The sequence below is a fragment of the Trichomycterus rosablanca genome, chromosome 10 (genome assembly GCF_030014385.1).
Source record: "Trichomycterus rosablanca isolate fTriRos1 chromosome 10, fTriRos1.hap1, whole genome shotgun sequence".
Classification (NCBI taxonomy): Eukaryota; Metazoa; Chordata; class Actinopteri; order Siluriformes; family Trichomycteridae; genus Trichomycterus; species Trichomycterus rosablanca.
This window is the reverse complement of record NC_085997.1, coordinates 21,287,814-21,312,971: the sequence shown is the minus strand read 5'-3', so window position 1 is coordinate 21,312,971 and position 25,158 is coordinate 21,287,814. Positions and strand designations below refer to the sequence as shown.

At 38.5% G+C, this 25,158-nt stretch overlaps 1 protein-coding gene across 1 annotated transcript in view; it reads right to left on the bottom strand.

Moving 5' to 3' along the window:
* The window catches only part of cdh12b (cadherin 12b), a 161,880-nt gene that overhangs the window by 23,841 nt on the left and 112,881 nt on the right, over positions 1-25,158 (bottom strand). The window contains exons 6-7 of the mRNA XM_063002942.1: positions 24,768-25,021; positions 16,378-16,514 (exon numbers count right to left, since the gene is read on the bottom strand). Of these exons, the coding sequence (XP_062859012.1) occupies positions 16,378-16,514; positions 24,768-25,021 (391 nt within the window). The remainder of the gene's footprint in view (positions 1-16,377; positions 16,515-24,767; positions 25,022-25,158) is intronic.

Here is a 25,158-nt window from a genome sequence, read left to right as displayed (position 1 = left end):
GGGCTTGAACCAGCGACCTTTTGATTACTAGTCCAGTACCTTGACCGCTAGGCTACAACTGCCCTAAACACAGTACCATGTCACTATCAAGTTAGTTTACATTTAGCAGACGCCTTTATTCAAAGCGACTTACAGTAGTGTGTCAGTATTCATTCTGAGCAATAGAGGGTTAAGGGCCTTACTCAAAGGCCTAACAGTGACAACCTGGCAGTGGTGGGGCTTGAACTAGCGACCTTTTGATTACTAGTCCAGTACCTTAACCGCTAGGCTACAACTGTACACAATAAACTGCACCACAATTATCTTAATCCATACACCCCACAAAGCTAATAAATAAATAAATTAATTAATTAATTGATAAACACGTTTCCAATAGAGTACTGCTCCTTTGCATATGGGACTACAGCATCATAGATATAAAAAAAAGACATTTATGCAATAGTATACTGGAACAAATCAGAGGAAAATTTAAACAGTGTTTGTCCCTCAGAGGCACCTTTGTAAACTTAAAAAACAATTTCTTACTATAGATGGTATAAAGCTGCAATTGTCAAGTTACGGTTTGTTTATCCTTTTTTTTTTTTGAGAGTTACAAAGTCAAAAAAGTCAAATGGGAATATTTTTGTCTGTATATGTTATTTATTATGTATTTATTAGGATTTTAATGTCATGTTTTACACACCTTGGTTACATTCATGACAGAAATGGTAGTCAAACATGTCAAGCAGTCATTGACAATTTTGTATCTCCAATTCACCTGACTGCATGTCTTTGGACTGTGGGAGGAAACCTGAGCTCCCATTGGAAACCCATGCAGACACAGGGAGAACATGCAAACTCCACACAGAAAGGACCCAGACTGCCCCACCTGAAGATGGAACACCCAGGACCTCCTTGCTGTGAGGTGGCAGTGCTACCCACTGAGCCACCGTGCCGCCCCATTATCTGTATATGCACTGCATAAAATACAAACATTTACTACTTGCTTACCCTTGCTCTATCTGTGGCAGCAGGTCCTGGGCATTCGGGTTTAAAACTCAAATGTAGTCACTGTGAGGAATTTGATATGATTTCTTTCCTGGGTGGTTCAGTTTTCTGCCGCCTCCCAGAAACATGCAAAAAGTGGTTTGGCTACTCTAAATTTATCCCAGACATGATGATATATTGAACAGGTCATTGTGTAGTGCAATGACATTTAAATAAGTGTGATATCGACCCACCACAATCCTGATCAGGACGGAGCAGTTACTAAGGAAACAAAATAAATCAATCAACCTGAGTATTAGTATAATCTGTACATTAGTATATTTTAAATATGTATTAATTCCAAGCTGGATTTTAAATAGAGCTTTAACAGCTTTATCTCTGTGCTTTTGAGACAGCGAATATGGTTACACTATAACATCCACTAGATGGTGCAATTATCCGCTGTACTAATATTTTTTTTAATAAATTAAAAAAGAGAACACTGTTAACCTGAAGTCATACAGTACATAGATGGAAAATTAAATAATGGCTTTCCAATGCTATATACAAACAATAGGATCACTTTTTGGCATTTTATTTTCACCATCTCTCTTTCCTCATCGTATTAGTGAGCTATTTTGTATCATAGCAAGATGATACAAGATGTAAGATCATGTACCTGTATATCTTGGCAGCTCAGGGAATTTTACAGCATTGCCAACTATATTTAGCGTGTTTTCAGACCCCTCTAGCGACTTTTTTTTTTTTTTTTTTTAAGCGACTAGCAACAAATCTAGCGACTTTTTCTGGTGTTATTGGACTTTTGAAGACTCTAGAAGATATTCCTTATAGGGTTAATATATTATTTACTACAAAATGTTTTGTATATTGGCTAATATTAAATTTAATTTAATTAAAATCCTACTAAATACATTTGAAATATACAGTGTATCACAAAAGTGAGTACACCCCTCACATTTCTGCAGATATTTAAGTATATCTTTTCATGGGACAACACTGACAAAATGACACTTTGACACAATGAAAAGTAGTTTGTGTGCAGCTTATATAACAGTGTAAATTTATTCTTCCCTCAAAATAACTCAATATACAGCCATTAATGTCTAAACCACCGGCAACAAAAGTGAGTACACCCCTAAGAGACTACACCCCTAAATGTCCAAATTGAGCACTGCTTGTCATTTTCCCTCCAAAATGTCATGTGATTTGTTAGTGTTACTAGGTCTCAGGTTTGCATAGGGAGCAGGTGTGTTCAATTTAGTAGTACAGCTCTCACACTCTCTCATACTGGTCACTGAAAGTTCCAACATGGCACCTCATGGCAAAGAACTCTCTGAGGATCATAAAAGACGAATTGTTGCGCTACATGAAGATGGCCAAGGCTACAAGAAGATTGCCAACACCCTGAAACTGAGCTGCAGCACAGTGGCCAAGATCATCCAGCTTTTTAAAAGAGCAGGGTCCACTCAGAACAGACCTCGCGTTGGTCGTCCAAAGAAGCTGAGTGCACGTGCTCAGCGTCACATCCAACTGCTGTCTTTGAAAGATAGGTGCAGGAGTGCTGTCAGCATTGCTGCAGAGATTGAAAAGGTGGGGGGTCAGCCTGTCAGTGCTCAGACCATACGCCGCACACTACATCAAATTGGTCTGCATGGCTGTCACCCCAGAAGGAAGCCTCTTCTGAAGTCTCTACACAAGAAAGCCCGCAAACAGTTTGCTGAAGACATGTCAACAAAGGACATGGATTACTGGAACCATGTCCTATGGTCTGATGAGACCAAGATTAATTTGTTTGGTTCAGATGGTCTCAAGCATGTGTGGCGGCAATCAGGTGAGAAGTACAAAGATAAGTGTGTCATGCCTACAGTCAAGCATGGTGGTGGGAATGCCATGGTCTGGGGCTGCATGAGTGCAGCAGGTGTTGGGGAGTTACATTTCATTGAGGGACACATGAACTCCAATATGTACTGTGAAATACTGAAGCAGAGCATGATCCCCTCCCTCCGGAAACTGGGTCGCAGGGCAGTGTTCCAGCATGATAATGACCCCAAACACACCTCTAAGACGACCACTGCTTTATTGAAGAGGCTGAGGGTAAAGGTGATGGACTGGCCAAGCATGTCTCCAGACCTAAACCTAATAGAACATCTTTGGGGCATCCTCAAGCGGAAGGTGGAGGAGCGCAAAGTCTCGAATATCCGCCAGCTCCGTGATGTCGTCATGGAGGAGTGGAAAAGCATTCCAGTGGCAACCTGTGAAGCTCTGGTAAACTCCATGCCCAGGAGAGTTAAGGCAGTTCTGGGAAATAATGGTGGCCACACAAAATATTGACACTTCAGGAACTTTCACTAAGGGGTGTACTCACTTTTGTTGCCGGTGGTTTAGACATTAATGGCTGTATATTGAGTTATTTTGAGGGAAGAATAAATTTACACCGTTATATAAGCTGCACACAGACTACTTTTCATTGTGTCAAAGTGTCATTTTGTCAGTGTTGTCCCATGAAAAGATATACTTAAATATCTGCAGAAATGTGAGGGGTGTACTCACTTTTGTGATACACTGTATGTCTGAGATACAGATCAATGGATCTTTCGCTACCTATAGTTTAAAATAATATATAAACCTATTGAGATGTGCTACCACTATTTATAAGAGATAGACCTATCAACATGTGCTAGTACTTATGCAAATTAGGCGATGACGTCATTTAGCGACTTTTAGGGCAGCCAATAGCTACCTTCCTTACTGAGGAGTTGGCAACACTGGAATTATACAATTTTTGATACTTATGCCTAGTTCACACTACACAATTTTGCCCTGATTTTGGCTCGGCGACTGGTCAGCGCTAAATTTGCCGGCTCGGGAGCAACTTGGCGTTTGCTCGTCGATCAAAACTCAGCTCTCAATCGCTATGTGTGAACTACTCAACAACTCAGTCTGAGCGGCTCGCTGAGCACTCGGCGACCGGATCGAGATTTCTAGCATGTCAGATATCTGATCTGAGTTGCACGATTGGCAATGAGTGTTATGTCGAACAGCCAATGAGAACGCAAGATACGGGGTGAGGGGAAACGCAGGAGAGGAGCGTAAACAGGTGGGACAGGGGCGTAATATAGTTTATATCAGAATACATCAGCACACACACGTTTTACAGTATTTCTGACTTGATCGTCCTCTACAAAACATAACACCAACACTGCATTGCAAAAATATTAATTAACCTCCAACTTACTGTAGAACAATCCATACTGTTCGTGTTGCCAAATCCACTTAGATTCATTTATTTTTTCTTCTTGATTTTACGCTGCACATCAGCGCACAAACACTTTGATCACTCGCTACTTGTTGATGTGCATTTTTGGACGTGGTATCATTAAACCTTTCGTCGTTTATCACGTGTTTTTGTAAAAAAAAAAATAAAATAAAAAAATAAAAATAAAAAAAAAATAGTTTGGGAGATCAGAGAAGCTCGCCTGCGATTCCAGTTGGTAATAGATCATGTAGTGTGAAACCCCCTATCACCGATCAGTCGTGTAGTGTGAAATATACACCGACTGAAAGACTCCAGAGTGCAAAAGATTCAGTCATGTAGTGTGAACTTGGCATTATTGGTATCTGTGACTGAACATTCTGCTTTGTTAAAAATAAACACCAACTTATATCATTAATTTATTGTTGTCGAAAGCTCTAATTTTATTTAACATTAACTTAGCTTAAGACCCTTAAATCCCTAAAAAGCTTGGAGTGCTGTGTGTATTCAATACAGTCTTACCAAATTTGTATTATTTAAGCAGAACTGTTTTATGACGATGTATTATTATTTGTAGGTACCATGCAATGCATTGTAAGGAGAAACATATTTACTTGTGTAGTATATTTTCAGTGCACATATCAGAAATGAACATATATTTATTAAAAAAACAAATTATGGGAGGGGGGGTACAATTAAAGTAATTAATACTTTATTGTAAAGTCATTGTTGGCGATTACAACTTTAAGAGACCTGAGCAGCATAACCGAGGTGATTCGGTGGCTGTTCACATTCACTTAAAGTTAGGGAAAACTATAGTTAGATTTATTAACATAACTTTGAGACACCTGCTGTGAAAAATACTTAGCTTTTTGCAGCATCGTGGATGAAGTATAACCAGGTCCTGATGGTATTTCTGTACTACCAAAAGGTTACCAACATCCCTTTGATGGCCTGCAATTATATATTGTTCATGAATTCTTAATAAGACTCTTAATAATGTCTTTTCAAACTGCAGGAGGCAGCACTCTTTATTTAGTTACTTCAAAAGCCCAAAGAAGTGGCTCGATCTCAAAACACAGACCATTCTCGCTATCGAAACATGCACAGGAAAGGTTCACCACATCAAACGCAAAGTAAAACTTAAAAACTGTAACTTAAAAACTTATTCCACACCTTATTCAAGCCATTAAGCCCGCTTTAAAAAAACACACATGCCTGCTTTCACCCTGTTCTTTAATGGTCAGAACCCCCACAGGACCACCACAGAGCAGGTATTATTTGGGTGGTGGATCATTCTCAGCACTGCAGTGACACTGACATGGTGGTGGTGTGTTAGTGTGTGTTGTGCTGGTATGAGTGGATCAGACACAGCAGTGCTGCTGAAGTCTTTAAATACCGTGTCCACTCACTGTCCACTCTATTAGACACTCCTACTTAGTTGGTCCACCTTAGATGTAAAGTCAGAGACGATCGTTCATCTATTGCTGCTGTTTGAGTTGGTCATCTTCTAGACCTTCATCAGTGGTCACAGGACGCTGCCCACGGGGCGCTGTTGGCTGGATTTAGTTTTTGTTGGTGGACTATTCTCAGTCCAGCAGTGACAGTGAGGTGTTTGAAAACTCCATCAGCATTGCTGTGTCTGATCCACTCATACCAGCACAACACACACTAACACACCACCACCATGTCAGTGTCACTGCAGTGTTGAGAATGATCCACCACCCAAATAATACCTACTCTGTAGTTGTAAAGAAACAAATGGACTACAGTCAGTAATTGTAGAACTACAAAGTGCTTGTATATGGTAAGTGGAGCTGATAAAATAAACAATGTGTGTAGAAACAAGGAGGTGGTTTTAAGGTTATGGTTGATCGGTATATACATATACAGTGTATCACAAAAGTGAGTACACCCCTCACATTTCTGCAAATATTTCATTATATCTTTTCATGGGACAACACTATAGACATGAAACTTGGATATAACTTAGAGTAGTCAGTGTACAGCTTGTATAGCAGTGTAGATTTACTGTCTTCTGAAAATAACTCAACACACAGCCATTAATGTCTAAATGGCTGGCAACATAAGTGAGTACACCCCACAGTGAACATGTCCAAATTGTGCCCAAATGTGTCGTTGTCCCTCCCTGGTGTCATGTGTCAAGGTCCCAGGTGTAAATGGGGAGCAGGGCTGTTAAATTTGGTGTTTTGGGTACAATTCTCTCATACTGGCCACTGGATATTCAACATGGCACCTCATGGCAAAGAACTCTCTGAGGATGTGAGAAATAGAATTGTTGCTCTCCACAAAGATGGCCTGGGCTATAAGAAGATTGCTAACACCCTGAAACTGAGCTACAGCATGGTGGCCAAGGTCATACAGCGGTTTTCCAGGACAGGTTCCACTCGGAACAGGCTTCGCCAGGGTCGACCAAAGAAGTTGAGTCCACGCGTTCGGCGTCATATCCAGAGGTTGGCTTTAAAAAATAGACACATGAGTGCTGCCAGCATTGCTGCAGAGGTTGAAGACGTGGGAGGTCAGCCTGTCAGTGCTCAGACCATACGCCGCACACTGCATCAACTCGGTCTGCATGGTCGTCATCCCAGAAGGAAGCTGACGCACAAGAAAGCCCGCAAACAGTTTGCTGAAGACAAGCAGTCCAAGAACATGGATTACTGGAATGCCCTGTGGTCTGACGAGACCAAGATAAACTTGTTTGGCTCAGATGGTGTCCAGCATGTGTGGCGGCGCCCTGGTGAGAAGTACCAAGACAACTGTATCTTGCCTACAGTCAAGCATGGTGGTGGTAGCATCATGGTCTTGGGCTGCATGAGTGTTGCTGGCACTGGGGAGCTGCAGTTCATTGAGGGAAACATGAATTCCAACATGTACTGTGACATTCTGAAACAGAGCATGATCCCCTCCCTTCGAAAACTGGGCCTCATGGCAGTTTTCCAACAGGATAACGACCCCAAACACAACCTCCAAGATGACAACTGCCTTGCTGAGGAAGCTGAAGGTAAAGGTGATGGACTAAACCCAATTGAGCACCTGTGGCGCATCCTCAAGTGGAAGGTGGAGGAGTTCAAGGTGTCTAACATCCAACAGCTCCGTGATGTCATCATGGAGGAGTGGAAGAGGATTCCAGTAGCAACCTGTGCAGCTCTGGTGAATTCCATGCCCAGGAGGGTTAAGGCAGTGCTGGATAATAATGGTGGTCACACAAAATATTGACACTTTGGGCACAATTTGGACATGTTCACTGTGGGGTGTACTCACTTATGTTGCCAGCCATTTAGACATTAATGGCTGTGTGTTGAGTTATTTTCAGAAGACAGTAAATCTACACTGCTATACAAGCTGTACACTGACTACTCTAAGTTATATCCAAGTTTCATGTCTATAGTGTTGTCCCATGAAAAGATATAATAAAATATTTGCAGAAATGTGAGGGATGTACTCACTTTTGTGATACACTGTATATATATATATATATACACACATTTATATATATTTAGGGGTGCACACTCACACACACCCACACACATAATGACATATATACAGTAACAAGGTGAACAGCTTCTGCTGTTACAGTGGCAAAGAGGAAGCATCAAACAGTGCACTGTAATTATAGAACTTCTGCATTGCCCACCATGCACTGCGCTCATCACTGAGTATTGGTCTCACCTAGACTCGGCACTACTTTATAGTAAGTGTGCGAGCGTGCGATGCTGTGTCTCTGATACTCGTTGACTGAGCCAGTTTGCTAAATGGTATGCTAAACACTATTTCAGAGAAAGAGAAAAGAAACTAAAAGAACACTTTCTGCACAGAACTTTAAAGAATCACATAATTAATTTTTAACGTGAGCAGTGTTACCGGGGAGGATTAGGAGGCTGTTTACGTTCACTTAGATTTAGAGAAAACTATAATTAGATTTACTAACCATGCATGCGATTACACTTGTTTTTGGACTCTCCTGAAGCCTAATCTTTTGCTTAGTACAGTGGTACCTTGAAACTCAACGTCAATTGGTTCTGGGAGTGGCATTGAATTTAAAAGACGTCAAGTTTTAAGGTATTTTTTATAGGATGTTTGGGAAACCTGTTAATGTGTTCCATGGTCCTGTGGAACTGCATATAATTTAGGCTTATGTAAAATAATGGGGTTGTTTTTGACACTGAAATACAATTGAAATCAGTTAAAAATAAATAAAAATACAATAAACTTGATCTTTACTTCTTTATTGTTTCCTTGTGTTTCTTAATTGTGAAGATGCTTGATTTTGGAATACCGTATTCCGTTCAGTAAAGACACATTCACATGAGAAGCGGAACAATAGCTTTTGCACTGGCTGTGCCGTTATTTCCTACGGAGTGTGGCGGTGCACAAAGCTTAACGTGAATTCTTGTACTAAAACAACGAGTGAGAAACTTATTAGTGGACAGAACTTAAGCAGAAATAAAAAAGAAAGGTTTAGCGTTTGTATGTCGTTCTTTTAATACATTAAGTCACGTTAAGTCAAGCTTTTTTTTATTGATAAGCATTTTAGAAGTGTTTTAGGTAAAACTGCTTCTTACAAATTCCCAGCAACTCGAGCTATAACACTAGTTTAAAAATGAAAAAGTAGAAAAATCCAGCTAAACATAGATACATGTGGATGCTTTCAGAGTGGATTTGATGATTATTCCACACAAATGCAGATTCGTCTTATATTCACACTTTGATGACGTCTTACTGCACCGCTCAAACAAAGCGCTGAACAAAGCGGCTGTTCATTGTTAATTTAAAATTTAAATAAATCAATTTTTTAAAAAGCTGAACACGTTGAGTTTAAGGGTACAAATTTCTCGACGAAGGGCGTTGATTTTTAAAGATTTTGAGTGTAGGGGATGTTGAGTTACAAGATACCACTGTATTAGAGATATACTGTATTACTCTAGTGAATCTGAGTGCTCCTAGTATTTAGTGTTTGTGTTCAGAATCGTAGGTGCATTCACTCCTACGCCCTCAGTTCGAATCCGGCTCAGGGCGATTCACTCAAGTACTGAAGTAACACAAGCACTCACACGATAAATTTATATTTATCTACATTTCACAGCAGTCATTAAATTACACTCATGAATTGAATGGAAGCCACAATACACAGTGTAGCCTACCTTAATAGTTGAATGTAAACCTAGAACATCCATAAATGATGCAAGGCTCTGTCTCAAAGAGGAAAATTCTTGTCAGTTTTTGACACTCCTCTCCCTCTTACCTGAGTGGTGTTTTAGCCACTTTACACTACGACATCTTGGACATGTTGACTAACTGATTGCCGTAGGATTGCTAGGACCGCCTCATATTGCAAATGAACCAGTAAACGTGAGGCACTTGTATGCTATGTGAATGAAAAATGTTAAATCGCTAAACACAAAACCTATATTTCACAGCAAATTGCATATTACATAGGAAACGGCTCATTTCATGGTCTGTGACGTGATTTTTATTGCTGTGAATTAGGTAGGGTCTTATTTAAATTTGTCTGCACATTGGGTCCAAATCTCATGGTGTGGAATATCATCATTAAGGAAATAAAAGGCCACTCTACATATTCACCACTTTTGTACTATTTATACAAAGATTCTTTAAAAAGTTTCCACACTTTTTTTAACTCCATTTATTAAAGATTTCAAAAATAAATGACATCACTTTTCTACATAATCTTTGTGATGCATTTTTCCCAGCGTCGTATTATTTTAATGCCATCAGCAAAAAATGTTTTTGGTTGAGCGTGTAGCCACTGATGCAGCGCTGCTTTCACATCATCATCACATGAAAATCTTCTTCCCCTTAAAGCTTCTTTGAGCGGTCCAAAAAGGTGGAAATCAGATGGCGCTAAATCCGGACTATAAGCTCTCTCTCAGTTTGTCAGACACGACCAATTACTACTCCTCCCACCCTCACCGTTTCCAACCAAATAATAAAAGTGCAGAAACTTTCTGAAGATCCCTCGTATATATACGATATTTATATATGTATATATAGCCATGATTGCTAATGGTTTTGCTAAAAGGACCATAAAGTAGCAGCTTCACAGAACTATGATTCACACACTCAACTTTCCAACTGACAGGTCAGAACATTTACCTCTGAGCTAACACTGTACTTTCTCATCTGAGATGATTCAATTTTTCTCTCATGATCCGGTTCATTATTTTGTTTATGTTTCCCTTAATAATGAGTAAGGCAACAGTAACATTTTCAGAAATAGGGCACTAGGCTGGTGCTGCAGTAAATCACTGATTGGCTATGTCTGCAAGCAGTGAAAATTCAGAAATAGAGCCACATTCAATAATGTTCATACCTTCATACATTGTAAGTATATCATGTTTGGGCTCAAAAGAGCAGCCCTCCAAACATGGTGAAGTTATCAAAAGCAACTGTACTGACAAGAAGGCTTTGCTTTGGGTCTGTAACATTTTTCATTCAAGCATGGTTTGATTCTGCAAACCTCTGGGAATCTGGACTGATAATTATTGCATGAGTTCTTCACAGCCATTTTCTAATAAAACCAGGCAGACAGGACATTCCCCTACACAAAGTTCATCAGCATTTATATTGTGTTTTAATCATATTTTATTTTGACCACATTTGGTTTCTCTCTATGGCACAGTCTTAATTAAGTCTTGATTAATTCACATCTATAATCTAAATGAATTTACTGATAGTTTTTAAAGGATGATGTCCCAATATTTCAAAGAAAAAAAATAATCAATTCAATAAAAAGAGCAAGAACAAGAAAGGCTCACTTGTTTTTCATTTTCACCATTTGTTTGACTCCCCACACATTTGCTGAACTAACAAGAAAGGTCTCACAAGCATGGTTTCATTAGCAGCAACAAGTATGCTATTTTAGGAAACAGTGCTGACTCATAGGCTCATATTCTACCCTCAGCATTATTATTTGTTATCCTCTAATCTTGCAGCATCTGGGGCTGCACCTGACTTGTGGGGGAAAAAAAAGATAAAATGGGAAGCACAGAAGAGACAGAAAAAAAGAAAAAAACAGAAAGAAAGAATTCAGCAGGTTTTAAGGACACACCACATGCTGCATGACTTTCTGCATTGTAGAGTGGGTGTGAATGAGTGCTTACTGCTAGTTCTTAATTTTAAAGTCTGTTTAATATATATATATATATACATATATATATACATATATATATATATATATATATATATATATATATATATGTGTGTGTGTGTGTGTGTGTGTGTGTGTGAATATGTAATGTAAAACATTGTAATGTAAAATACATTTTAAAATTTAAAAACACATTAAAATAATTTACAAAATAATTTACAAAACAAATAAAAAAAATAAAAAAACACTTTTACCTTGTGTGGTAGAGATGTTTTTTTTTAATTTTTTTTATTTGCTGTGATCATATAGTGTATAGTGTATCTGTTATTGTGCATAACTAAGCACCAGAACTTGCAAAAATGAAGCATAAAAAGCGCCGGCTAGTGGACAATTACTGAACTACTGGTCTAGGTACGCTCCTCTTTTATTAATCAGAATCATCAGAATCAGAATACTTTATTGATCCCAGAGGGAAATTGCAGTTTTTGTTTCTTTTTTAATCAATATGACCAGACATTTGGTTTACCAGATTTTGTCTGTTAAATCCGAAATCCGGTAAATTGTCCGTCAAATCAAGGTTCCACTGTGTGTGTGTCTGTCTATCTATCTATCTATCTATCTATCTATCTATCTATCTATCTATCTATCTATCTATCTATCTGTCTATCTGTCTATCTATCTATCTATCTATCTATCTATCTATCTATCTATCTATCTATCTATCTATCGATACATACATGCATACATACATACATACATGATATTTTTTACTATACACCTGGTAAAAATAAAAGTTCAGTTTGGCCATTGCTAATTTTCCATATATAGTATCCTACAATGTAGAATTTAAATTTAAGTTTGTGTAAGTTTTTTAAATTAAGCCAGACTGTAATGTACATGGTATTATACTAATATATGATACCTTAGTATAATACAATATATAATAAACCAAGCTTACTATTGATGCTGTGTGTTCCACCCCGGTGGGAATCAGACGACGCTGTGTGATACCGTCTGCCCCATAGTACTAGAAAAGGTGACGCTGTGTGTTCCACCTGACCTGTAGTTTAAGGATTAACAGTAAAGACGTCTGGGACGCCTGTCTATGTAAGACAGAGATATCACCATGGACTGTACTATTGGTGACGACCGGTAGTATAAGTTACTTTGTCTGCTGTCAGTCTGTGGGATAGTCTTAGTATTTAGTACTGTAATTTCCCCGTTAATATGTATAATTAATCCCTTATAATAACGTGTATCTCTCTTGTTTTAATTTCTAATTCTCTAAATTGTAGGGTATATTTTACTATATTTTCTTTTAGTTTTCATGTTCTTAATTGCTTATCTCTCTTGTTTTAATTTCATATTTCCTAAATTGTAGGGTATATTTTACTATATTTTCTTAAAATTTTTCATGTTCTTAACTTTTTATCTCTCTTGTTTGAATTTCATTTTGTCTTAATTGTAACTAAATGTTTGCAAGAAGTCTTTCTGAGGTTCTAGATCTCAGGAATGTTTTAATGCTTTTAATTATTATTTTTTTTTTTTTCCTTGCCTTGCCTTGCCTTGCCTTACTTTGAACAGACTTAAGGTGGTTGCAAAGAGCCCTGATCTTACCCTCAATCAACTGTTCTTATAAAACTAAGCCAGACCGTAATGCCCATGGTATTATATTAATATATATTACCATAATATATAATACAATATACAAACAATGATATAGTCATTTGTATTTTACCTGATGTGGTCTGAAACAAGTTTACCTAGATCTTAAGTTTTGGAGTTGGACTTTGGAGCTGGTGGGATTCCTTTTAAGGCATGAGACATTCATGTGATTTTTTATTCATTCACTATCAGTGTCAAGACTAATAAGAAAAAGTAAATATTAATAAATGTGAGCTCCTGACACTGAATGAACAAGTCTCAGTGTAACAGAACTTATACAGACTTGCCTCATGAGTCAAGCAAAGTCTCCCTTCAACCTTTCAAATTAGCATTAGCAAGCCGTAATTAGCATATCAGTGCTATGGGCATAAGAGACAATTAGCAGTACGTGTTATCATGGTGATAAGAGCTCAACTTATAATGACCTCACTGCAATATTCTGGGTTAATAATTGAGGGGTGCTGCATTTGTAATTTTGATTGAGCATAACTACTTTCAAACATAAGAACTTTCTTGACTTCTTAGAGTACTTGAGGAGTGAATGTCACTAAATCTGTATTTATTTTTTATTTTTTTACTTGGTGAGACTGAACTGCAACCCTGTTTCTAATAGCTTTAAAGTTAGCTCTGTGATGTCTAAACATATGACAAGTTAAGTTTGTTTTGTAATTAACATGTGATAGCTGTCTGGAAAGGTGATCATTTCTTTCATAATGTGTACAGGAGAAAGTTGCAGAATGGAGGAAAGTGCATTTTAAACTGCACTTTAAAGCATTCTCTGCACTTAATCAGAAATTCTAAGGCAACTCATCATTATGCCTGGGAAATAGTTCAGGCTAAGTGCTTTTCCAGCTTTGTTCATTAGCTTTGTTTGAGAGACCTTTGTTTGCCTGCCTGGCTTCTTTGGTTTCTGACTCACTGGTGGATTGAGTAGCTCATTGAGTTGCACTCAAGCATTCTTAGGTTTCTTCTTCTAGACTATCTTGTTTTATTTGTTTTTCGTGTTTTCTAGGGTGATCACATGGAGTGCAATGTTTCTGCTCTAGTGTTGCAATCACCTGTCCTCTCTATTATTTTATTAGTTTTATTAGTTAGCTTATTTAGTAATTATTGTTTTCCTGTATTTTGTAGTTGTGAATTTTAATCAAAATATTGTAATATATAATCTGCCTTGGTGAAGTCTCGTGCAGTTGGATTGACTCTCTGATACTGCATGTTTGGGGTTACATGTAGCACCTCTGTCACGGTGTGGTGAATTTTCTGCAAAATAATCACAATATACAGTATATGATGACTATATCATCCATATAGGCTCCAGCATAAAGCTTAGTGAGTGTATAGGGCCTAGCAGGATGTTCTTTGATGTGGGTTTTCTTCCTGGTACTTTTCTACCTCCCGAAAACAAGCGAAAGGAAAACCTGCTGACTATGGCATGTTTGTTGACAAAAAGCTCTATTTTTTTTTAGCAGATCTGTGAGCAGTATGACCAGTTTTACGCTGAAATACTTAAAAACTTAAAAGACAGTACCACAAATAACCTAAAATAATTCTGTACAACCATGGTATGCAGAAAAGTATAAGACATTAAACGATGATGCAAATAGGTTAGAACAGTAGACAACCATATGAGGATCAACTTCAGTCAGACACATGTATACTGAAGTAGAAATTGTGATTCATCTGACCTGGCAACATTTTTTCAATTTTTAACTGTCCTGTTATAGTGAACCTGTACCCACTGTATACACCAGTAGCCTGTTTTGGGCTGATGGGATTGAAATTTGATGTGGTCTTCTGCTGTAGTAACCAGGTTTCAATCCTCTTTTTGCTCAGTCAATCTTGTATCAAACGTATGTGAACATCTGACCATGAGCTTGAGGAATATTGCATCCCTACCACAAGTGGATTTATTTTATTATGTCCGTTGGAATTTGTGCTCATTCAGTCAAACCAGCATTTTTGAAGTTATATAGTAATGCTAGATCAAAAACGGCCTGGCATGTAATTAATGTATCGATTCATCCCAAGGGTTTCACTGGACGTCCTTTACTCCACACTAGTCAAACCATGTCCCTATGTACCTTGCTTTGCAAGCAGATGCACAATAACACATGAGTGTGGTTGGTACACAGGAACTCAATAGTTAGGTGGGGTGTTCACATACTTTTGGCCATATAGTGTATATTTTGAGGGGCATTATTTTGAACAATTCTGTTTTCCTGCACACCTTTCATGCACATTCAGGCTATTTGTTTTATAAATCATTTATACTTTAGCCATGAATAGGATAGCAGACACAAAAATGGATGGATAATGCTGATACACACATTTAATGTGTACAGAATATATAATTATTTTATCAGGGTTTTTTCCCTAAAAATTGTAAATCTAATAAGAGTGTAAGGTAATTAAGGAAGAGGACAGAAAGCAACATGATGGATGGATACAGTTACAGAAACAGTGGAAAAGACATTAAGAAGCTTAAAGACCAAAGGGAAAGTCACAATCTTCTGAAGAAACACTATCAATATGGTTGAGTTGGAAGAGTTGGAATTAAATAACAATACTACTACTACTAATAATAATATGACCAGATTTAAGCTGAAATAAAGGCAGTAACTCAAGAATATTACCACAAATAAATATGCAACCATGGTAAGCAGAACAATATATCACATCAAACCATAAGAACAGTGGGTTAAAACAGCAGACTACCACATCAGGTCTCACTTCACTCAATTATCTGCATGTTGGAGTAGAAATTGTGATTCATCAGACCTGGCAACATTTTTCCAATTTTCAACTGTCCAGTTTCAGTGAGCCTGTGCCCACTGTAACACCAGTTGCCTGTTTTGGGATAATGGGGTTAAAATCTAACGTGTTCAGTCAATCTTGTATCAAAAGTATGTGGACACCTGACCCACCTTGTGGGACATTGCATCACTCTACTTGTAAGGTCTACCACAATCATTTATACTTTGGCCAGTGACTAATAGGATAGTAGACACAATAAGGGATGGATAATGCTGATACACACATTTAATAGTGTAAAAAAAGTCTATAAATAGTCTAAAAAGAGTGTAAGGTATTTGAGGAAGAGGACAGCCAGCAACATGATGGATAGATACAGATAGAGAAACAAAGAAAAAGCCATTAAGATGCCTGAAGACCAAAAGTCACTATCCATATGGTCGGCAAGAGTTGGAATTGATGACAGAGAATAATAATAATAATAATAATAATAATAATAATAATAATAATAATAATAGTAATAGTAATAGTAATAATAATAATAATAATAATAATAATAATAATAATAATAATAATGTTAAGGCATACTTACTAACTTTGGTTGCCACAACTGAAATGTTATGTTGGGCTCTGTTCTCTCTGTCCAAAAGCTCGTTGGTGGAGATCGTGCCAATCACAGGGTCAATGTCAAAATAGCTATCCAAGTCACTCTTCCAGTCAATCGAATACCTATAGACATTAAAAATACTCATTACATTAGGAATTGTTATATACTTATTACCATAAAATGGTAAAAAATGTCTTACACTGAAAACACGAAGAAAAAAAATCATTTATCTAAGTTTGTTAAAAATAAAAATGACACTATAAAGTAAATAATTATGGGAGCATGTTTTAGTAATAGTGAGCTGATTTCTATTACTGTCAGTATTTAAGACCTATGTGGTTTCATGCGACCTGTCATAAATCCTACAAATCTCTAAAGGTGTGTGCTTGAGCTTCAACTGTGGGTAAAACTTAAATCAGTCTAGCAGCTGTGAAAGCCAAAGTGTATAAATTACATATTTTTATACTCATTAAAACCTTTCGTAACCTCTTGTGCCCTGTTAATTGAATCATTAGCATTATGGAAGAGACTATGTTCATCAGGATAGACATGTTACATTATATAAAAAAATTAGGGGATTGATCACACTGTTACCTCAATCTATAGTATACAAAGTTATTCTGAATGATCACATCAATAGACTTTGCCAAATGTTTGGTATCTTTAATAATTGCGCTGAGCAAGTATTAAAAAGGTGCACACAACTTAATATACCATGACAAGTTGGTTAAAAATGGTATTTTCCAAATTAGGGAGACAATAATATACAGTATATACAGATGTAGGAATGGGATGTCCGACAAGCTGTGAAAGCTGTTATACATAAACACCACCCAGAGATATGCTCAAGGTGTGTTGTATCTATGATGAAAACTAAGAAGCTGTTACAAAAGCTGAGGGAGATCCTTTCATTGCATCAAAAGGACAATGGATATAGGAAGATTTCCTAAACCTTAAACACTCCTAGAGACACTAGTGGAACTATTTTCTGGAAATTCTAAACATATTATGCAGCAGCAAACTTGCCGGGCCATGAAAGAACGCCCAAAACATTGTCCAGAGGCCATAATCTTACTAGGATAACAAAGAAAAACCTCCATGTTCCAGCAAAAGACTTACAGGATGACATGATGACTGGAAAAAATTATGATTTAAGAACTTCATGGCCATGAAGCTCTTTCCCAAAAACAGTTGGGTCGGGTCAACCCGAATATGCATTTACATTTACAGCATTTAGCAGACACTTTTATAACAGTGGCAACCTGGCAGTGCATGAGTCTTGAACTGGCAACCTTCTGCTCACTGGTCCAGTACCGTAACCACTATGCTACAACTGTCCTACCAGAATGCCATAATGAATATATGCCAGAATGAATTTGGATTGGCCTGCAGAGTTCTGGAACACAGTTCTCTGGAGTAATGAATTAAAACTGGAACTGTTTGGCCATATGAATCAGCTTTTTTTCATCATGGATCTTAAGCACACTTCTAAGTAAACCAAAGCTTGTTTGAGTACTCAGCCTGGAATATCCTGGAGTGGCCCTTGGTCTTCAAATGTAAATCCAATAGAAAACCTTTGGTGGGATTGAAAGAAACCAATTGCGCAATAAACACAACAGCAATCAAACTTTATTAAGGTTGAAGCTTTTGCACAAAACAAATGTGCAAAAATTCCACAAGAGATGTAACAGAAGCTTGTTGGCATGTACCGAAATCGCTACTTATAAAACAATGTTCCACTATATGACCCTAATGTTTTAGTTCAATATTGTTGTGGCTGTGCTCTCATTTTTTAATTTGTCAGCTCACCATTTCTCCATCAGATATCAATCTACAGTGCTCTAGCTTAATGGTTGTAGGGCTTCAAATGATGAATGTTATACAACACATGCTCATGAAAAATGTAAAAAGAAAATGTTCCTAGAGCAAGTACAAGGATTGTAATCTAATTTTGGAGTTTCTAAATTTCTCTTAAGCACTGGATCAGTCTAATATTTATATAAATGTAATGGGCAAATGGGTCCAACACAGATTTGACTAATTCCTAATTAAATCTGCTTTAAGGATAGTATTTTGATTTCATTAACATTAGCCTTTTGGTTTGGGTAGGGGAGGGGGGTCGCTAATTCATCCGATTTAGTTCCTAATCTGTCATTTATTAACCGCTATTGGGACATCTCTTTAAGCTTTAGTAGAAAAGGTTACATTACCTGTGAGTAAAATTTTAAATTAGTTGTGAATTGTTTGTTCAGCTACTAAACAGATTATATTGTAGTATAAACCATAACTATGTACTTCCCAGGAGAAGACGTTGCCTTGATAGCAACATATGTCTTTTAGTATCTGCTTCTGCATCTATGGTACCTTCAAACATATGCAAGGCACTGACGCACCCCCCTACCATGACAGATGTTGTGTTTTTTTATGTTTTGTTGGTCCTTTTTTGTCTTTATCATAGAAAACATCTGCTTTTTCCAAAAACAAGCTGTAACATGGACTCATCTGATCACAGTGCATGTCTTTCTGTTCATCTGTGATGAACTTGAGACCAAAGAGTTCAGTAGCTTATCTTAAAGAATGAATGATTGGCTTTCTCTTTGATTTAACGGGAACCTGACGTGTTTGCACCAAAAATGTCAGGAACTCACTACACACTTTATCACAGACTGGACTGAATAATGAAGAACTCCAATTATTATTTTGCTAGTTATAACTTTTAGTTTAATTTAATTTTGTGTATGTATGATTTGTGTAAATCCGATTTATTTAAATTATCCTCCAGGCCACCCAAGGAGGTTGGGGGTCCCTGCTGAGTCTGGTTCCTCTCAAGATTTGTTCTTGTAATTTAAAGGGAGTTTTTCCTTGCCACTGTCGCCCTCAGCTTGCTCAACAGGGGTTTTTGGTCTGTTGTTCCTGGATTCTGTAAAGTTGCTTTGAGACAATGTCCATTGTAAAAAGTGCTATATAAATAAAATTGACGACTTAACTCTTTGCACGTTTTAATTTGCATTGCAATGGTTTTCCGAAGTACTCCCAAGCTCATACATCGTTCAGCCATAACATTAAAACCACCTTGTTTCTACACTCACTGTCCATTTTATTAGCTCCACTTACCATATAGAAGCACTTTGTAGTTCTACAACTACTGACTGTAGTCCATCTATTTCTCTGCATGCTTTGTTAGCCCCCTTTCACCCTGTTCTTCAATGGTCAGGACCCCCACAGGACCACCACAGAGTAGGTATTATTTGGGTGGTGGATCATTCTCAGCACTGCAGTGACAATAACATGGTGATGGTGTGTTAGTGTGTGTTGTGCTGGTATGAGTGGATCAGACACAGCAATGCTGCTGGAGTTTTTAAACACCTCACTGTCACTGCTGGACTGAGAATAGTCCACCAATCAAAAATATATCCAGCCAACAGCGCCCTGTGGGCAGCGTCCTGTGCCCACTGATGAAGGTCTAGAAGATGTCCGACTCAAACAGCAGCAATAGATGAGCGATCGTCTCTGACTTTACATCTACAAGGTGGACCAACTAGGTAGAAGTGTCTAATAGAGTGGACAGTGAATGGACACAGTATTTAAAAACTTCAGCAGTGCTGCTGTGTCTGATCCACTCATACCAGCACAACACACACTAACACACCACCACCATGTCATGTGTCAGTGCAGTGCTGAGAATCATCCACCACCTAAATAATACCTACTCTGTGGTGGTCCTTTGGGGCTCCTGATCATTGAAGAACAGAGTGAAAGCAGGCTTAAAAAAGTATGTAAAGAAACAGATGGACTACAGTCAGTAATTGTAGAACTACAAAGTGCTCCCATTTGGTAAGTGGAGCTGATAAAATAGACAGTGAGTGTAGAAACAAGGAGGTGGATTTAATGTTATGGCTGATCGGTGTATGTTAATATTTATCACATGGCTGTTTTTTCTTTAATGCCGACTGAGGTCCCAAGGTCACTTAAATCCACAAGTGATTCCCGGACATTGCCTTATATTATTTGTAAAAAAAAGAAAAAAATAGGAATTAGGAGAAAACATAAAAGTTTACTGAGTCTGTTAGATTCTTACACCATCAAAAAGCACCTGGTAAAAACTGGGTGGGTGCTGACAAAAAGAGATCTGGTAAAAATATCTTTAAAACACTTACAAATCAAAAGTTAGCATGACAGGTGGCTTACAGTACAACAGCTTCAAGCATAACTTAACACTAGTGGAATTAAGTATGTCTCAGTTTTCACAGTGAATATTTCTAGTTGCATCTTTAGTTCATCCCACCGTTTTGTTTACACAACAAAACACAAGTTTGTATCTTTTTAGCTCCGGTTGATTTCTTGTCAGTCTTAGTCACAGAACAGCAATTACATAGCCATGCTAATTATCATCACTAGATGTACAACTTTCATTTACTTCTTAGTGGTTCCCTTCTATTACACCTGGGCATTGTACGGCTCCAGGGCCACATCCAGCCTTTTGGCTGTCCCCAACTGGCCCGCATGAGGCCAGTGGTAATTAGAAATCAGACTTAAATAAGTGTACATCATACATGCAATACAAAAGCATAGTTTTTATTTTAAAGGGACTGTTCTTTATTTTTCAGTTTGTTTGTGTATGAGAGTATCCAGCTTCACCATAATGTGTTGGCAAACAGAAGTGTGAGTGCGATTGATACAAAATGTATGAGTTTTTAACAAGACATAGACTAGACAAGACAAGTATTTATTTATTTATTTTTATTTTTTTGTATTTTCTCTCCTTTTTCTCCTCCTTTAGCAAGTCCAATTGTCCAGTTTGCATCGTGCTTCCTCTCTGTCTATGCCGAACCCTGCCCTGACTGAGGAGATCGAAGCAAACCCACATCCCCTCCGACATACTGTATGAACAGCAAGCCGGATGCATTTTTGCCACCCACACATTGATGAATTTGGCGCCACCTAGCGTTGCATGCGGAGAGACACACCCTAAGGGCACCCTTTCCTCATCTCTGTGCAGGCACCTCTAATCAGCCAGCAGAGGTTGTAATTGCATTCTGACAGAGAGAGACCCACATCTGGCTCTTTGTCCCGCCCCCCCAACTGAACAACCGGCCAATCGTTGCTTATACAGCCACTCAGCATCGAGCCGTCATGGCAGATCTGGATTCGATACGACGTATTCGAAATCCAGCTCTGGTTGCAGCGTGTGTTTTTACCGCTGCGCCACCTGAGCAACAACAAGTATTTATTTACTGGAGTCAGATGTACAGCAGTGTGTTCAGTTTGTGGAGAACAGACCACTGTAGTTAAGGATTAGATTTTGAACTGCCATTACGGTACTAAACAGACAGAGAAATGCAAGAACTTGGACAATGGAGTCACATCGGTCACATCTTGCAGGATGACATGATGGCTGGGGAAATTATAATTTAAGAACTTCATGGCCAGTTACTGTAAAGCCATTCTTTACCAAGAAGCACATGTGTCGGGTTAACTAGAATATGCCAGAATGAATTTGGATTGGCCTGCAGAGTTCTGGAACACAGTTCTCTGGAACCAAAGCTTGTTTAAGTAATCAGCCTTGAACATCCTGGAGTGGCCTTCGGTCTCTAAATTTAAATCCAACAGAAACTCTTTGGTGAGATTGAAAGAAACCAATTGCAACACAATAGCAATCATACTTCAGCATCAGAGCAGGGGATGTTAAGAAACTCAACAAACTGATAAAGAAGGCTGGATCAGTCGTGGGCTGCTCACTTGACAGTTTTGAGTTGGTGGTTGGAAGGAGGTTACTGAACAAACTCACAACCATACCTGACAACTCATCACACCCCCTCCATGACCTGCTAGTCAGACAGCGGAGCACTTTCAGCAACAGACTCATCCAACTCCACTGTATTAAGTAACGGTACAGGAGATCGTTTGTACCAGCAGCGATCATGCTGTATAACACTTCACTGGTTCGGGACATCATTATCGAACACTGAGCTACTATCAGGATAGACTCATGGAGAATTATCTAGCACTTATCTGACAAGATTTATTTGTACTTTAATAATTTTGTACTTTAATACTTTCTGCTTTAATGTATTTTGAGCTGCTGTAATAGCTGACTTTCCCTATGTGATTAATAAAGTTATCCATCCATCCATCCATCCGTCTAACTATCCATCCATCCATCTACCCGCCCGCCCGTCCGCCCGTTAGTCCGTCCGCCTGCCCGCCCGCCCGCCCGCCCATCCATCCATCCATCCATCCATCCATCCATCTATCCATCTATCCATCCGTCTAACTATCCATCCATCTATTCATCCATCTGTCCGTCCGTCCGTCCATCTATCTGTCTGTCTATCTATCTATCCATTCATCTGTCTAACTATCCATCCATCTATTCATCCGTCCGTCTGTCCGTCCATCCATCTATCTATCCATCTGTCTAACTATCCATCCGTCTAACTATCCATCCATCTATTCCTCCATCCATCCATCCATCCACCCATCCATCTATTCATCCATCCACCCATCTATCCATCCATCCGTCTAACCATCCATCCATCCATCCATCCATCCATCCATCCATCCATCCATCCATCTATCTATCTAACTAGCCGTCCGTCCGCCCGCCCGCCCGTCCGCCCGCCCGTCCGCCCGCCCATCCATCCATCCATCCATCTATCCATCTATCTATAATGAGGTTGAAGGTTGGAAAACAGTGTTCCACCATATGATCCACATCTGATGCTTTGCTGGCTAAACTGCAAAGGAACAACTTTTACAGATCCAGGACTGAAGCAGTCCAGACCAGCTTTGTGACATCCAACAAGAATATCCAACAAGGGCTGAAAATCAGCAAATACTGTAATTAAACTCCAAACAAAATAGCAATAGCACTTTGTGTAAAGTTAATTTAAAACCTGCACATTTTGTTCACAATTTTTTCATGAAAGTTGATTAAATACAGAAATGATGTTTTTTTTACTCTGCCTGCTTCTAATTTATACTGGCTGATTGTAAAATCTATTCTTAACACTAACAGCTTATTGAGTGAAATTAAGTTTAGCCTATTGGTCTGGCCTTTCACAACTGTCCCAGTTTCTCATGTGGCCCCATGCAAAATTTAATTGCCCACCCCTGTGCTAAATCATGCTTTATTTATTGCAAGTATATTTGAATATTAAATATTAGTTAATGGGCAGCACGGTGGCTCGGTGGGTAGCAGTGTTGCCTCACAGCACGAAGGTCCTGGGTTCGATCCCCAGACGGGGCAGTCCGGGTCCTTTCTTTGCGGAGTTTGCATGTCTATGTGGGTTTCCAAAAACATGCAGTGAGGTTAATTGGAGACACTGGATTGCTTTATAGGTGAATGGGTGTACAGTATGTATGGGTGTGTGTGTGGCGCCCCCGTCCAGGGTGTTACTGTGTGCCTTGCACCCATTTAAAAGCTGGGTAGGCTCCAGCATCAAGCGACCATAATTGGATAAGCGGTTAAGAAGGTGAGTGAGTGAATAACCAAAACATTAGTTAATTTTTATACCATTTTGCTTGTGTACTAGGTTGTTAATCAACAGCATGGCATAATTTATAGTAATATGTGTGCAAGTGGAAGAGCATTTCTGTTAAACTAAGATAAACCAAGATCTTCTGCTACGGTACAATGTGGCTTTTGCAAGACACCCATATCTGTGGAAAAACCTGGTATTTATACTTTAGTAAAGTTGTTTGCTACCTTACCCACTTTTGTAAGTACGTTTGAGCAAAATACTTTCAGGGATAACGTAGTATGCAAATGGTCTTTCAAACAAAACTGTCCCTCTTTGTTCCGAACCCCAAGGTGAAAGACAAAATGCCTAAAAAGGCTTTTAAAAAACTTGCAATTTTCAGAGCTAGCACAAACTTTTTATCCTTTATCATTTTCTTTCCCACTTTTAGACAGCATGTGGTGGCCAAGCGCACTACGGCATTACTTTAAAAGCTTTGTTCTCCATGGGGGTACATTCAGGACCATTGCATTGTGAAGAGTAAGTGCATCGTCCGAGAACAATGCCAAATGTTTTGTTTCTAAATAATTCAGCATCTGAAAAGAAAACAAAGGGGTCCAGGCATGCACTTATCCTCTCCGTGTCCATTCTGTGCTTTTAAATTAAATGAAAAAGTAATATTGAGGGGAATCTTGTCAATGCATCAGAGCCATTACTAAATTACTTATACCCTGGTCAGGATGGAGGAAACAAAAACAATCTTTTAAAGTTAGAAGGCAGAAATATAGGAATGGCAATAAGAGCGCTGCAGTGGCCTAAGAAAGGTACATTTTTAAACAAGTCAGCACTTATCCCCATATGAATAGCTTTTGTTTGCACTTACAAGAATTCCTGTGTGGATTTATGAATACGTACCTGACCGGGCTGCTTCCTGCATCCAGATCTTGAGCGGTCACTGCTCCTATAATAGTGCCCGCTGGTGTGTCCTCATAAACATCCATCGTGTAGGAGAACTTACTGAATACAGGAGGCTCATCCACATCCAGAACATTAATCTTGACTGTTGCGGTGTCTTTAAATGGACCAAAGCTATGAAAGCGGGGATCTATGTGTGCATTTGATGCCTCCACTGTGAATGTATAGGCCTTTTTTGTCTCATAGTCGAGAGGCTGTAAAGGAAAAAAAAGAAAAACATATTAAAAGATACGTTATTAAAAAGAAATATGGAAACATACAAGTGTTCTTCAAAAAGTTTCTGCACTTTTTTAACTCTATTAAAAATTTCAAAAACAAATTACATCACTTT